This window comes from Anoplopoma fimbria, chromosome 21 (assembly GCF_027596085.1).
Source record: "Anoplopoma fimbria isolate UVic2021 breed Golden Eagle Sablefish chromosome 21, Afim_UVic_2022, whole genome shotgun sequence".
Classification (NCBI taxonomy): domain Eukaryota; kingdom Metazoa; phylum Chordata; class Actinopteri; order Perciformes; family Anoplopomatidae; genus Anoplopoma; species Anoplopoma fimbria.
The window spans coordinates 7,109,981-7,125,048 of NC_072469.1; the positions used below are offsets into that span (position 1 = coordinate 7,109,981).

Here is a 15,068-nt window from a genome sequence, read left to right on the forward strand (position 1 = left end):
AAAACATTGAATGAGAAGGTGTGTCCAAATTTTGACTGGTACTGTATATATATGAATAAATAAATAAAATATATATATATATATATATATATATATATACAGTACCAGTCAAAAGTTTGGACCCACCTTCTCATTCAACTACTTTGAAGAATGTAAAATATAAAACATATTCTGGTTTGTTGAGCATTTGTTTGTTTACCACATAATTCCATATGTGTTCCTTCATAGTTTGGATGTCTTTAATATTAAACTACAATGTAGAAAAAAAAGAAAAATAAAGAAAAATAAAGAAAAAAAACATTGAATGAGAAGGTGTGTCCAAACTTTTGACTGGCACTGTTCAACCAAAACAAATAATTTAATACATGAAGGAAAAAATTGAGAAATACCCAACAACAAACAGAGCTGGTTAGCAGGGCGCGGCTAAGTGAGCCGTGGTCATGTGACTCCTCTGACGTCACCTGGCAGTCTCTTCCGGGTTTGTGTTGCTCCAGCTGGACGCGTTGACGAAGCTTTCTTTAAGAGCAAAAGCCTTGATCTATTGGGCAAAATGAACCGAATATTTGGAAGGGGGAAACCCAAAGGTCCAGCACCAAACCTTTCTGACTGCATAGGAAACGTAAGTGTCACCACGGAGTCACTTTTTCAACGCTGTCTCCATCAAAGTAAACAAAAGATATGCTATGCTAGCTAGCTGTTAGCTTACTTTTATGAGCCGAAAACAGGCCAACATTTGCCATTTGTTTTAATGCTATGTTGTCATATTGAACCAGCCTAATAGTTAACAGTTATAACATGATTGTGATTATGTCACTCTGTAGGTGAAACAGCTGACATCAACCAGTTAGACAGGTTATTTGTCAGGGAGGAGCTATTGTTAGCTCACTGGGGTGGAGGAAGAAACTCATGAACGCCTCATTAACCTACTATGTATTTTACCCACAGAAAAAGCCTTCCATGAAATTCATAATTTCTCTATATTTGATCCAAAAGGCCCCCCCCCTTTAAGATGATCCTACTCATAATGACCAAAAGCTGATGTCCTTGTCTCTGTGTTTTACTTGAAGGTGGATTCTCGCTCGGAGTCCGTGGACAAGAAGATTGCCAGGCTAGATGTTGAACTTGTGAAATACAAGGACCAGATGAAAAAGATGAGAGATGGGCCCTCAAAGGTGAGATTTAGTGTCCAACGCTGCTGTAAAGCAAAGAAGAGAATGGACTCTTCTAAGGAAACCCTTCAGGGTGCTGCCAGCCACGAACAAAAAGCCACTTATCAGAAACAAAGGGAGCCTTAAGAAACTTTTTTCTTACATTTTTCCTTTTATTATAACATTAAAACATATGCTGACATAAGCAGAGCTCTAAACATGGGTGTAAGTGGACTGTTGGCTATCAAAGAGAAAAACGTAAGAAGGATATTAATGAGTTCTTGTCCTTTTACTTCTTTGCTGTAAAATACTATCGTTTTGAATACAGATCATCATATAACAGTGTGCCTTCAGTATCTTGAGATTTGATACTGTTTCCAGTACCTGCAAGAAATGTAAACATATTTTCTTCACAACCTATTTTATATTAGTAAGTTCTCATGTTAAATGCAGCTGCATCATAACTTTGCCTCAACGAAATACAGTCTTAAATTGGCAAACATTGTATTACATCGGGTACTATCTGATCAAATATTAAGAATAAGTACTTATTATCTGCTTTTGTCCCGTTCATGTCTCATGTGAATCATCAGTTAGTATCATTTGTTAAGTATTCCTAATATTTTTTTTTCATTCACCAGAACATGGTCAAGCAGAAGGCTCTGAGAGTTCTGAAGCAGAAGCGGATGTAAGTACTTTTATTTACAAAAGTCAGAGTGTTTATAATATTAAACATGTTAAATTAACTATAAAAGCACCATCTGTTTATCTCATCAACCACAGTTATTCTCTATGTGAACTGCTGTGAAAGTCTAACTATATATCATCATTATATCTTCCAGGTATGAGAGCCAGAGAGATAACCTCATGCAGCAGTCGTTCAACATGGAACAAGCAAACTACACAATCCAGACCCTTAAAGACACTAAAACCACAGTAAGAGAGTAACTTATCTACCAGATTCTATTTTCTCCCAACTAGAGAGATAATTATTCACGGAAATGGGTCTTCCTGCTAACATTTGCTTTTTCCTTTTAGGTTGATGCCATGAAAACCGGCCTTAAGGACATGAAGAAAGCATACAAGCATGTGAAAATTGATCAGATTGAGGTATTTGTTTTTTAAATACAGATTTACCAACCAAGATAATTGATAAAAGCAGATTAGATGGCGTCACAGTTAATAACTGTGTATATATTTAAAGATAACACACCCCTTTTCCCCTCCTAATGAGTTATTTGAACTTAAAAAATAATACTGTCGACGTGATGAGGGACAAAGGGTACCACACATTATTTAAAGCTCGAAACTAGAACGTGTTAGTAGGTGTTATTATGTGACTTTGGTGAATCCAAACTAACCAAAGTCACACAATAATTATAGAAACAAACTAATCGATAAAGACAGAGGTAGACCAGTAACTCACTTTTTAGGCTAAGTCTTGTGGCTTTGGGAATTCATAAATGGACATAATGACTTGGGCAACCCGTCGGAAACGGCTGTCTCATGGCAAGATAAAGTGGAGCAACCTTTGAATTTGTTTTATTTCTTCTTAATATTCAGGATCTTCAGGATGAGCTCGGGGACATGATGGAGGATGCCAATGACATCCAGGAGGCGCTGGGCAGAAGCTATGGAACACCTGAAATCGATGACGACGACTTGGAGGCCGGTCAGTAAAATACTTCATAGATGCCATAAATTTTCTTTGATATCATGTTGTGTATAAGACTGAGGCCAAAGGTGCAACAGCGGCTACGGTGTACAGGTTATAAAGACTGTGGTATTATTCCCACTGAAGGTCCTCTTAGCCGCTCTCAATATGTCATTGAGACCCTTGTTTCACACAAGGTGATTCCGCTAACCATGGCTGCCTTTTTTTCCCGTTATCATGAACTGTTTTTGTGTCCACAGAGCTGGACGCTCTGGGAGACGAGCTCCTGATGGATGACGACAGCTCCTACCTGGATGAGGCTGCAACAGCTCCTTCCATCCCAGAAGGCATCCCCGGGGACAAGTCGATCAACAGGGTACTTCAACGTTTTACAATTGTTACGAGATTTTCCTCATTATTTTACAGAGCTTTTTCATTAATGGACATTCTTCTTATTTGTGTTTCAGGATGGTGTCCTGGTGGACGAGTTTGGCCTTCCTCAAATTCCTGCTTCATAAAAGTGCAATCACGGCAATCGTGATAGTTTTACATGTATCATAGCCTTTTTTTGTATTTATCCAACTGACACTCCCAGCCTTAGAGTGCAGCATATAAAACCAAAGCATCTTATGTCTAAGGAATGCTAAACTGCAACTAAAAATCAGGTATCTTTAATTAAAAGTTGATTATTCTATTAGTGAGCTCATATCTTATGTATCTGAGGTGATTGTCTGAATTTGGATTCTCTTAACTTTGTACAGTTTCTGCAGCTTTTGTTGCCAAGAACAAAATAAATTATATTTTTCAAAAATCACATCAAAGTCTTTCAAAAGTGATTTATACAAAATTCACTTTATTGCCAAGTTAAATATGTAGAAAATGCACAATCAATAACTTAAAGGCATTATTTATTTACATTTTATTTGAAAAAATAAATACTGGTTTCTTCAAGCAAGTTAGGGCTCAACAAAACTAATCTACAGCAAACTCCGATGTGTCATCACCAGCTCAGCCTGTAAGAGAGAGGGAAGACTTTTTGGTGCAGATACTCCACCACACTGGTCTGGTTTCGCAGCTTTTCAAATTCATAGTAAGGAATCTAGAAAAAAAAAGAAATGTTTTTTTCAGTCATCTCACATAAACGAGAACAGAAAACTAAATGGGTAAAACAGTCAGAAGGTCCTGTGACGCTTTAATTCAATGTACCATTTTGTAATAAACTATTTGGGCAGAAGAAAATTGCTAAATAACACAAATTGCTGAATCAGTAAAGCACAAAAGTGACGATGAGGGTCCAACCTGAACAACTTCATATCCCAGAAGCCTCAGATGTCGCTGCTTGATGGCCTCTTTTCCAAGAAGCTGCGTCATGTTGGTAGTGAACCTCTTCTGTCCGTCAATACAAAGAGCTATCCTGCAACACACATCGAACCATCCAGAGCAATGTGTTAAAACCTGTTTTTAAATCTCTTCAGCTTCGATGGATGAACTTCAGACTGATTTTACATAAAAACCATTTACCTTTTGTACACATCATCAATGTGACTGGCAGGCAGCACATATCCTTCTTCATCAAGTTTTATCTCCACGTCTACAGGAAACAAAAAAAGGTTGTTGATGTTAAGCCCCTTTAGGTTGACTACAGCAAACATTTAGGAGATGAACAGCTGTTTTGTTACCGAGTGTGTAGCAGTACGGCGTCAGAACTTTGGATCCAAAGTACGAACGAGCCCCGAGCAATTCCACCAGTCCGTTTTTCACAGAGTTGTACAGCTGTGCGTCCACCGGCGTCTCCAGAGAGCGTCCAGACATGAGGAAGGACTTGATGCGGTACTTGGGGTGGAGCCTGGGACCCTGAGGAGACAACATGAGGTGTTGAGGAACACAAATACATTCAAACTGTGAATAAAAGCATTATGTGGCTTAAATTCTTACTTTACAACTTAATCCACCTCACAAAGTTATTTGTAGTTGACGGTAAATTTTTGGGGATTTCTCGAGATCAACTTAAACATCAACATATTTCTATTAAAGCTGAAGTGATTTAAAAGTTCTGTTTTTGTCTCGGCCTTCAGAATAAAAGCACAAGGGCTTCCATTTCCAAACCACATAGTAGATACACTCGATCCAAAATGAGAGCTTCAAGACACAAAGCCTTTTAATTATTGCAACTGGAAATTCTCTTTATTCATTTACAAACCTGAGCAACAGAAGCCAACAGGTTTGCATCTATTTGATGAATAAGATAGGAAGTCAGCTGCACAGGTTTTTTATCACATAACTGGAATGCACTGAACCTCACACTGCTGACGTGTTGTAAGAGGGTGTGTATTCAGGCTTGAGGCTCTTGCATTATTTCTTTTCTTTTACTCTTTGTTGGGCAGGCCTCATATGTTACATATCTAACTGTTGACATGGTTTTACATATTTTACCTGATAGAAAGGACACTCCAACTTCAAAGTCATGTAGAGCTGGGTCAGCTGTGCCAGGACGATCCGGTCCATTCCTGTGCCCTGCTCTGGAACACACAAACATTTATTTTATAGTATCTTTATAGCCCAATATCACAAATGTGTATCAAGAGGAAAAACTTCCCCTATGCAAAAGATGTTGTGTGTATAGTATAGATAAACATATTGAATTACAGTAGAAACAATCAGGATGAAAAACTTCTAGATGGATTGCAGAAGGATTAAACACACAAGTCAATAAATGCAACAATGTCAACATCAGTATTCTTTTTAAGCATGCGTTTGTGGAAAGGTTCTACATGTTGCAGGTGTCTTGACAGGATGTTTTACCTTGCAGCTGCTGCAGGAAGTAGCTGCTGAATACTTTGGAGACAAAGTTAACAGGGAACCGCTCCAACAGGGTGCAGGAGTGGAGGATGTTGAGCAGCGTCCGGGGCTGGAAGTGTGAAAAGCGCAAACGCAGGATGGTTTCAACCTTCCTGAACATCTCGCTGGCGTTGGGAGGAAGGTAGCCGAGCTTCCCGAAAGCCATGATCTGCCTGGCCACTTGGCTGGTGTTGTAGTCGTCCGCTCGGTACACAAAGCTCTCCGCAACAGCGTCAAACACGGTCGGGGACAGGATGTTCCTCCGGCCGAAGAACTGAATCACCTTGGTAACCGTCTCTGGGTGGGAGGTGAAGGTCATTGTGGGCACATACCTCTCCATCGCCTCCACAAAGTAATGATCGCTGTGACCGAAGTGCATCAGGGCCCCGAGCACAACGGTGAGCTCGTCATCGGTGAAGTGAGGTACATGCCGCACAGCCTGTTTACACAGGTTGATAATTAGAGGCATGGCCTGCGTCTGGTTCAGGGTCACGAGGGCGCTGAGCAGCCCGCTGACAGCTGGAGGGTCCATGCGGGACGTGACTGTCACGGCGTGGGAGTGCATGGCATTCAGCAGGTCCCGATGTTTCCCATCTTGACCCATAGACCCCAGAAACCTATAGGCGGCGGTGAGATCTGCGAGGCTCCACTGGGCGGGCTTCTGCTTCTTCATTTGCTCCATCACCTGCTCCAGCATCACACAGGCGGGACCCTCTATAGCCAGCATCGCCCGGCCCAGAGTACACAGCTGCCCCACACTCATCTGCCCTCTGTCCAACCTCTCCTGGCTCTCAGACACCAGCCGCACCATCAGCGTGCTCCAAGGATCCAGGAAGAGGCGGGTGCAAGCCAGGAGAGCTGACACCAGTCCGGCATCTGTCAGCCGCACAGAGTCCTGCTCCAGCTGGAAGCACAGAGCCTTGATGGTGTCCTTCTGCAGAACTGTAGGATCCCTCAAGGAGCCGCTCTCCTGCTCCAGGTCGGCCACACGGTGAAGAGCTGCTGCAGCCATGGTGTCAGACATGATCTCCACTGTGCGCAGCAGTGTGAACACCTGCCGGGACGAGGAGCAGCCCACCAGACGCTGCTGGAAAGCCTGCTCCTCTGCAGCCGTGGGCCGGTGCAGCTGGGTCAGACGGAACCGAGGTCCCGAGTCTCTGTGGAGTCCAACAGAGCTGCTGGCCACAAAGGACGGCTCCTTAACTATGGTGGTCAGGTGTCTTAACTGGAGCTTCTTGCAGCCCTGTCTCCAGATGCAGCCGCCAGCTGAGGTATACAGGCAGGATACACATAAGGGCTGACCCTCGCCGCTGGCCCTCAGGAGCCTGGGGGTGCAGACAGGTCCAACAGGAGGGCAGCATTGGATCCCGAACTGCCTGATAAGAGGAAATCTCTGGATTATCTTCAGAGCCATGACCAGAACTCTTCAGACCCAGCTGAAAAGAGGGAAACACAAACTTTAAAAACAATGCAAAGTGTAATTGAGGACCATGCACATATTCCCACTATGTATCTTTAACAACCCTTTCATGCATGAATTATGACAACCTCAGTCAGGATTTTTTTTACCAAGTGTTTTTATTGCTCTTTAGGCATGAAAAACAAGATTTTAACTTTAAAAGAGAACTTTTTCAAAGAGATTTTCAACATGCGTTTTTGTTTTCAACTGAAGAAATATGTATTTAACAAACAAATGAATAAAATGATATATATAAAGATGTGAAAACTATAAAATAATATATGTATATACAAAGAAAATGTGCAGACTATCTTTTATGATAAAAAATAAATAAGATAAGAGATAAGATAAGATAATCCTTTATTAGTCCCGCAGCAGGGAAATTTGCAGGCTTACAGCAGCATAGAGTAAAGTGCACACAGTAAAGAAAGACAAGATAAAATGAAAAAAAAATGAAAAAAAAACAACAAGTATTATAAATAAGCAATAAAAACAGTAGAAAAACACAATAACTGAAATATAATATTTACAGACAGAAAAAAACTATTTTAACTATTATTGCACAGTGTTTTTAAATAAAGTGTTTTTAATAAATAAGCACCCAGGGCACAAAGCCACAAGACACTGCATGCAGATGTGCTTGGTTCTTCTTGTGCATGCAGCATCATGACATCTGTTTGCATGTTTTGCTTCAGTGAGCTGGTTCCAGTGGTTTCCAGAGCCAAACCTGATCTCCTTGTATGTGCAACTATGCCATCAAAACCCATGCATATGCAAGAAAACAACATCTGAATATCTATGCACTGTAGTGACCTCTATGCATGCAAGAGTTAACTAAATTAGAGATTACAACACACCCTGGCAATGAGAGAAACCTGCAGAGCTCCCTCACTCCTCTGTTAACTAACCAACCTTGAGCATGCTGCTAGCCAATGTTAGCTACTTAGCTGCTAGTTTCCTAGCCGGCAAAGAAGAGTCGCACTGGTCTGATTATCGTGTTTAAAGGCTGACACTTGGACCCAGAGTGATACATCAACAAAGAGTGACAAGATGAAGCCGGTAAAAGTCATACCTTGACAGCAAGTGGACACAGAACCAGACATGCAGCCCTAACGTGGTTCTGTAAGGCTCTTGACGCGTTCAGGGTCCCTCGTAATGCGGCATTTCGGATGTATAGCTATATATTGAGTACAGTTCATGGGGACTTTTCATCGGAATTAAACTTGACCACGTACGTAACGGGAATATTGTTGAACAAATCATGCAACATAACATTTATATAAGATGCTTGATCCGTATTAACTTTAGCTGTAAAACACATACCTTCACCGGAGCCTGAAGCGCTCACAAATCTTCACACCTCAAACGTTACATCCCGATGACGTAGGAAATCCATGATAATTTCATAAGTCCATTATTTTTTACTTCAGAGGTTATTTTATTGACTTTATCCCCTCATACTGATCCAATCTTTACCGACAGCATTAGAAGGCAGCACCAGAGTTTTTTTTATCAATAGAGGGTGACATAACCTTTTTGAGAAAAGCACAATCTAAATGTCATTAAAAGGTGATAATATGGTATGCCAAAAAAGTAATTCTATAGATTATCACTTGACATTGATTTTTGTGTGACTATTTTTATTGACTACTATACTATGACTATTATATGATATGCTACACTATGATTTATAATGACATACTATTCTTTGACTTTAACATACATTTATTTTATGGCATACTATACTTCAACATATTTTCTGATATACTGTAGCTACTATGGCATTTTTATAACATACCATACAATGTTTTTTTTAATTCTTTATTCTTATTCTTTATTCTTTATTAGAGTCTAAGACAGAGAGCCGAAGAGATGGAGGGCACATTTTATTATCATAAAGTTATATAAAAAGTCACAGTATAGTTCTGCCGTAATAATTGAATTAAAAGAAGCCATTGTATAATATGTAATATGAAATGCCATTCAAATATCACAGTAGTATGCTATGAAATTGTCACAAAATTGTCAGAAAAAAGTGATATTAAGATATGCCATAAAAAAAGTATATAATAAAATCCATAATAGTCATGCTAGTCTTTCATAACAAAATTTAAAAATGATCTTATGAACGCGATTGTATTCTTTTGCCAATGTATCCTTCTTTGAGTGTGTAACTTTCTTCACGTTAGATTTGTTTCTTCTGATGTTTGACTTGTTTTGGTTTGTTTGTTGACTTTGGGCCATCCTGAAGTTTGACCAGGCTCCCAATATGTGCATCAAATATATTAATAAATGAAGATACTTATTTTTTCATGATCTGTCTCTGTGGCTGCTTTGGTATTAGGGAAGCTCGGGTTGATTCATTTTGTGTCTTGGTCACTGTGTAAAATGTAATAGTGTAGAATGACAAAAAAAATGGTCATAAACAATGTATGTCATGAAAATAAACAGTGTAGTATGTCATAGAAGAGTTATACTATAGCATGTCAAAAATATGTTATGTATAAGTCGTCGTACAGTATGTCAAAAAGGCCAAAGTATGGTATGTGAAAAAATGAATAGCATAATGTATCAGAAAAAAGTCATGGTATAGCATGTTGAAAAAAGTAATTATTTTAATTATAATACGGCAAAAATAACTTCAAAATAATTTTTAGCGAAATAAAGTAATCGTATAGTATGTCATTTTTTTGTCAATAAAAAGTAATGTAATGTAAAAAAAAGTTCTAGTAAAGCATGTTGAATACAGTCAAGGTATAGCGTGTAGAAAAAAGTCATGGTATAGTGTGTCAAAAAAAGTCAAGGTATAGCGTGTAGAAAAAAGTCGTAGTATAGCATGTTGAAAAAGTCCTAGTATAATATGTGTAAAGAGTCATGTAAAGCATGTTGAAAAAAGTCAAGGTAGAGTGTGTCAAATAAAGTCATAGTATAATATGTTGAAAAAAATGTCCTATGTCAAAAAAAAGTCATAGTATAGCATGTAAGAATGGTATGTCGAAAAGTTGTCAAAGTGTAGTCTGTTGAAAACTATCATACTGTAGTATCTAGTCATGGTATAGTATGCCACAAAAAATATATTTTTTAAAAATGTCGTAACAAAGTCTTGGTAAAATGTCATTGTATAGGAAGTAAAAAAATAAGTTTTTTTTTTTTTTTATCCCTGAGGGGAATGTCATTAAACAAAGTCATTGTATATCTAAGTTCTCTACTAGGTCACTTTATCAAACAGCGGCCCCCTAACAAAAGTCTGTCAGCTTAGTAATGACAACTCGTAGTTGCATGATAAGTATTTGAACCACTTACAACACAACTAGGGAACGAGGGAAATTTGCCCCAAGCTATAACATTGATGACCAATTTGAAAGATGACAGAAACAGAAATTGCTTACTTAGGCTCACAGCACTATTCTATGAGCCAAAGTCACCAATTGAGGTTAACAATTTGGCAGTTTGCTGAAGTGAGATGTTAAAAGATGTTTGTTTTGTGTGCAGCCTTTTCCTGTGAGGCCCTAAATCATATGCTTGCTGCCTAAATCGGAACTCTTATCAGCAAAACTTTGAAAATCTGTGGCCTACTGGATTTGTTTACAATTGGTCATTTTTAATCTCCCGTCTTGAAGTGTCTTCAGTTGAAACACATCCTCTTCAATAAAAGGACATTGTGCTCAGAGTCCTCACTTGTCTGTTAAATAAGGGTTGTTAATAACATAAAGCCACCAGATTTTTACGACGAACTCTCAAATTTATATGCAGGTGATCATCGTATTTGGACAGTTTTTTTAAGGTTAATTAAATTGTGTTACAAAAATGCACCTTAGTTTTTAGTAAAGGTTGTGTCCATTTGCCCTTACAGAGAGAATTCCGCTGGCGCTAGTCCACACACGTTGAATGAATTTGGGGAGGTGGGAGTCGACTTGTCAAGTCTTGACAAGCACCCAAGTTATAAAAAACAGGAAAAATAAAGACAGAATAATGCACCACTTATTTCAGTTGTCATTTATGGAAGGGAGAAAATCAGCAAAATACAACTTGATAGACGACTTTATTTAAAAAGTTTATATTATAAAATGTAAAAATTCAGCTAAACCTGATCACATGAATTGCAAAGACTTATCCCTTAGAGCTTCCAAAGGTGCTGCCACTTCACATCTTTTCGTGACAGGAAAAACATTTTACGACCTATTTGAATTTATTTTTTCTTCTCATTAGGAGATGTGTACATTTGGCAATACTGGAAGTACACAACAAACAAGAGTGGATTGTTATTGCTTTGGTTTGTTTAAAATGGTGTTCATACTGGGTATTTGAGACATGCAGCACCGTGATCTAGCTGACAGAAGAGGGTGGAAAGAGTTACGCTGGTATGGCTCTTTAATCGTCCTTATCCTTGGCACCGTGCTTTAGGATGCGTGTAAACTCCACGTAGTTGAAGTTGCTTTTCTTGTCGATGGGGGCCTCTCTGAAGAGCTCGTCCACCTCCTCATCTGTAAACCGGTCACCCATTGTTGTGAGCAGATCTCGGAGATAATCTTCCTGGATGGAACCTGAGTGGAAGACAGTCAAATCAGATAAGGCTAGGACCGACTCAATCAACATGACCAAATTTAAGAACCAAATTCTTTGAACAAAAGATGGATTGTTTCAGTCAAAGCCATCTCATTTGTAAAACACCTTTCAAACATGCTGCGATTTACAGTGCTTTATATAAAAAGGTGAAGGAAAATAATTGTTACGAAAAGAAACAAAGCAAAATAAAATAGAATAAAATCATATTTTTTTTTTTGGGCTCCTTTAATGCCACTTTCCTCTATAAAATAATGTCATCTATGTATCAGCAAAAGCTTCCAACTCAAGGGGAATTGGCCGGGCATTTTACTAAAGTCGGATTGTTTTCAGTCCATCAAACAAAGATATTACAACTGTCTGAATTTACCTGTGCCCTCCTCATCGAAGCAAGCAAATGCATTTCTGATCACATCCTCAGGGTCTGTGCCATTGAGCTTCTCCCCAAACATGGTGAGGAACATGGTGAAGTTAATGGGTCCTGGAGCTTCCATCATCATGGCCTCCAGGTACTCATCAGTTGGGTTTTTCCCTGTAAAAAAAGACCCAGTTATGGTGCATTCAGCCTGAAGGGTTCGAACTACAGAAGTAGTTTGAGCACAAGTGACATTAACAACGGATGATTAAAATGTTTGCTTGTAGAACGAGTTTTAAAAACTGTGAACCGTGTAGGTGCACACCCACATGAATAAAGTGCAGAACTGCTTACAGCTCCTTACGGACATGTTGGTCGAGCCAACACAGAAGCAAAAACTGACTCAGAGACTCTCCTACTCACCAAGTGAGGCCAGCATGTCGTGAAGGTCCTCTTTGTCCACGAACCCATCACGGTTCTGGTCAATCATGTTGAAGGCCTCCTTGAACTCCTGAATCTGAGACTGGTCAAACATGGCGAAGACATTGGAAGTAGCGCGCTGAGGGCGCTTCTTCGTGGTCTTTCCCTTTGCTCTTTTGCTAGACATTTTGACTTTTTTTGTTTTTTACCTGTGGAAATAAATAAAATGTGTAAGTATACATGCTATAAGGCCAGGCATTATTACAGCCACGAGCTTACTCATTAAGGAAGATGACTATTATCAAATAAAAGTGTAAATACAACAATAGGGAGAGAGGAAAAAGACAAAACACTGGCCCGATAAGAGTGAAAAGATGACACACAGGGAGACAATCTGATCAAAGGTTATGTGGATTATGCCGTTACTTGAAATACGAGTTGGCCATTCATACCCACATCTCTGTGGAAAGGGATTTTAATTCTCTGGCAGTGAATCCCCAGTGTGGTGTCCCTCACTGAGCTATAAATGGAAATGTTCCCCAGCTTTCTAGGTTGATCAGCTCGCTGGCTTCACTGAAGGCAGGAGAATTTGTTTTGTGAGGACAGATGCCCTTATCAGGCAATGTCTTGAATGAAGACTTCACCTCCCCTACATACACATCTTCATGTAGACAGAGGCCAATGTTTTTGCCACTGGATGTTGATGGAAAACAGCCTTTTAGTGCTGTGTGGAGCTTCGCCTTGCATTGAGACACTGTTATTATGGTGACTTGGCATGATTACATTACATTACAGTCATTTAGCAGACGCTTTTATCCAAAGTGACTTACAGGAAGTGTATTCAACATAGGTATTCAAGAGAACTACTAGTCACCAGAAGTCATAAGTGCATCTTAAAGCATAAACCAGAGCAAAAGTATAGTGCAGAAGCAAATTACTACTACTACATGATGCAATTGATTAGGAAACACTTGTATTGGTTGCAATATTGTTATTGCATTTGCAAAGCACTTATTATAAAGTTTTAAATGTATTGTGTTCCCAATATAAAAGCAGCTTACATTATGGTGACTTACTTTTTTTTTTTGTTAAGTTATGCTCACTTTCCAAACTGTGTCGTCTAAACCAATAGATCAGTTCACACTAAACCAACTTTATCCTCACTTTTGTTTTTATGAATGATCGCATTGGAAAGCACGCACACAGCTGCGGCCTTCCAGCAGCTCACATTTAACCGTGTTTCCAATGCAATCAAGCCAAAATGACATATATTCAAATATACCACATGCTTTTTAAAATGAACACTAGCTAGAAAAGCTTTTTTTTTAATGTAGCAAAGTGTGTTAAAGTCAAAACAAACATTCTTACCTGACAACAACACGACACTTCTTCAGCTAGCCCGATGCTGCTCTTTTTCTCAACCACCGCCCTTCACTTCCTGATAGTCATGCTGGGTTCCGCACAGAGCAAACCAACTGAGAAAATGGGGGTGACCATAAAGTATGAAAGTATTATTACACTCTTGAAAGACAATTTTTTCACGTTGTTTAGATATGTATGCTATATTTGTACTACTAATACTGATAATTACTCAAAAAAAAATCATAATGTTTTATTTTTAAGGGGTATTAAAATATATAATGCAGCTTCACCCCCCCTCTATGGAGTGAATGTAACTTCCATAAACACTCCCTTGCCTGCTTTTACATTCCTGGATATGTCCTTTTAAGGGAAGAAAGACACATCGTCCTTTGTGCAATTAAGGCAAGGGAAAACTGAAATGATCCCCGTGGGAAAAAAAATGGGCGTTACTATTATTAAGGGAAATATATCAAGGAATTAGTTTTTTTATGTTTGTTGTTGATGTTGTTATTTGATCATTAGTGCCAGTCTAATACAAATAGTAGTTCATATTCCCATTGGGTTGATCCTGGTAAAATACTCTCATAATTAGGAGAGTATTTGGGTGCTATGTCTGGTATTTTGTAGCATGTGTCAGCTTGTTTATGTTGTTTGTGTTGTATCTATTTCTGTAAACAGATGTATATGCTGCTGTCTCTGCCAGGTTTCTCTTGTAAAAAGAGAATTAAACTTCAATGGGTCTTTAACCGTATAAAGTAAAGTGAAATAAAATAAGAAGTTCACACACTAAAGCCTTAACAATAAGGTGAAACATGTTGATAGAATGGATAATAATAGATACTGACTGCCCACCGTGGGTCGAACAACAGTTGGTCATTGCTGTAAAGAGAAGCTTAGAGCTGCAGAGCTTCAAAAGCAGCATTATAATCTGTTGAGTCACAGGTTGAAACAAGCCTCTGTCTTTTTTGTCCAGTTGTCATATCACAAAATGGCTGAACATATGCCATGAGTCACTTATAGTTATGCTATATGTTACCAAAGCTGTCTCCAGTCTAGAGCTATTGCCAGAAGTCCTAAACACAACTGGAGTTAATGGTGGTTAGAAGGGGAGTTGAATGATTTAAAAAGAAAAGGACCTGTCTTTCAAATGGGTGAGCATAAACTAGTTTATTCTCATGTTGTAGCTTATTAGAGGACAAATACAGACACTTATTAAAATAGTGCCCCAGACAGCTAAGAAAAAACATGTTTTTATCAGTGGGATCAGAA

The 15,068-nt window shown here is 38.9% G+C and overlaps 3 protein-coding genes across 3 annotated transcripts; 1 reads left to right on the top strand and 2 right to left on the bottom strand.

The window, feature by feature from the left end:
- Positions 1–447: 447 nt before the first annotated feature.
- chmp5b (charged multivesicular body protein 5b) lies at positions 448–3,616 on the top strand. Its single transcript, XM_054622554.1, has 8 exons — positions 448–619; positions 1,068–1,172; positions 1,790–1,836; positions 1,991–2,084; positions 2,187–2,258; positions 2,712–2,820; positions 3,063–3,178; positions 3,270–3,616. The coding sequence occupies exons 1-8, from the start codon at positions 551–553 to the stop codon at positions 3,318–3,320; spliced, it is 663 nt and encodes a 220-aa protein (XP_054478529.1). The 5' UTR covers positions 448–550; the 3' UTR covers positions 3,321–3,616.
- A 78-nt stretch (positions 3,617–3,694) lies between these two features.
- fastkd3 (FAST kinase domains 3) lies at positions 3,695–8,261 on the bottom strand. Its single transcript, XM_054622553.1, has 7 exons — positions 8,172–8,261; positions 5,605–7,076; positions 5,236–5,321; positions 4,482–4,656; positions 4,324–4,393; positions 4,102–4,216; positions 3,695–3,901 (listed from the first exon to the last, which is right to left on the bottom strand). The coding sequence occupies exons 2-7, from the start codon at positions 7,052–7,054 to the stop codon at positions 3,803–3,805; spliced, it is 1,995 nt and encodes a 664-aa protein (XP_054478528.1). The 5' UTR covers positions 7,055–7,076; positions 8,172–8,261; the 3' UTR covers positions 3,695–3,802.
- Positions 8,262–11,122: 2,861 nt separating this feature from the next.
- Positions 11,123–13,910, bottom strand: myl12.1 (myosin, light chain 12, genome duplicate 1). The gene is made up of 4 exons (XM_054622569.1): positions 13,806–13,910; positions 12,441–12,646; positions 12,033–12,194; positions 11,123–11,643 (listed from the first exon to the last, which is right to left on the bottom strand). Exons 2-4 carry the CDS (start codon positions 12,622–12,624, stop codon positions 11,471–11,473), a joined length of 519 nt encoding a protein of 172 aa, XP_054478544.1. The 5' UTR covers positions 12,625–12,646; positions 13,806–13,910; the 3' UTR covers positions 11,123–11,470.
- Between the last annotated feature and the right edge of the window lie 1,158 nt (positions 13,911–15,068).

Excerpts from the sequence above, each read along its gene's own strand:
- chmp5b (XM_054622554.1), top strand. The coding sequence starts at position 551 with ATGAACCGAATATTTGGAAGGGGGAAACCCAAAGGTCCAGCACCAAAC. Across the intron at positions 1,837-1,990 it reads GTTCTGAAGCAGAAGCGGAT|GTATGAGAGCCAGAGAGATA; the intron begins GTAAGTACTTTT and ends TATATCTTCCAG. Across the intron at positions 2,259-2,711 it reads TGAAAATTGATCAGATTGAG|GATCTTCAGGATGAGCTCGG; the intron begins GTATTTGTTTTT and ends CTTAATATTCAG.
- fastkd3 (XM_054622553.1), bottom strand. The coding sequence starts at position 7,054 with ATGGCTCTGAAGATAATCCAGAGATTTCCTCTTATCAGGCAGTTCGGG. Across the intron at positions 4,217-4,323 it reads ATTGATGATGTGTACAAAAG|GATAGCTCTTTGTATTGACG; the intron begins GTAAATGGTTTT and ends TGTGTGTTGCAG. Across the intron at positions 3,902-4,101 it reads TGGGATATGAAGTTGTTCAG|ATTCCTTACTATGAATTTGA; the intron begins GTTGGACCCTCA and ends TTTTTTTTCTAG.
- myl12.1 (XM_054622569.1), bottom strand. The coding sequence starts at position 12,624 with ATGTCTAGCAAAAGAGCAAAGGGAAAGACCACGAAGAAGCGCCCTCAG. Across the intron at positions 12,195-12,440 it reads CGACATGCTGGCCTCACTTG|GGAAAAACCCAACTGATGAG; the intron begins GTGAGTAGGAGA and ends CTTTTTTTACAG. Across the intron at positions 11,644-12,032 it reads CTTCGATGAGGAGGGCACAG|GTTCCATCCAGGAAGATTAT; the intron begins GTAAATTCAGAC and ends TCTTCCACTCAG.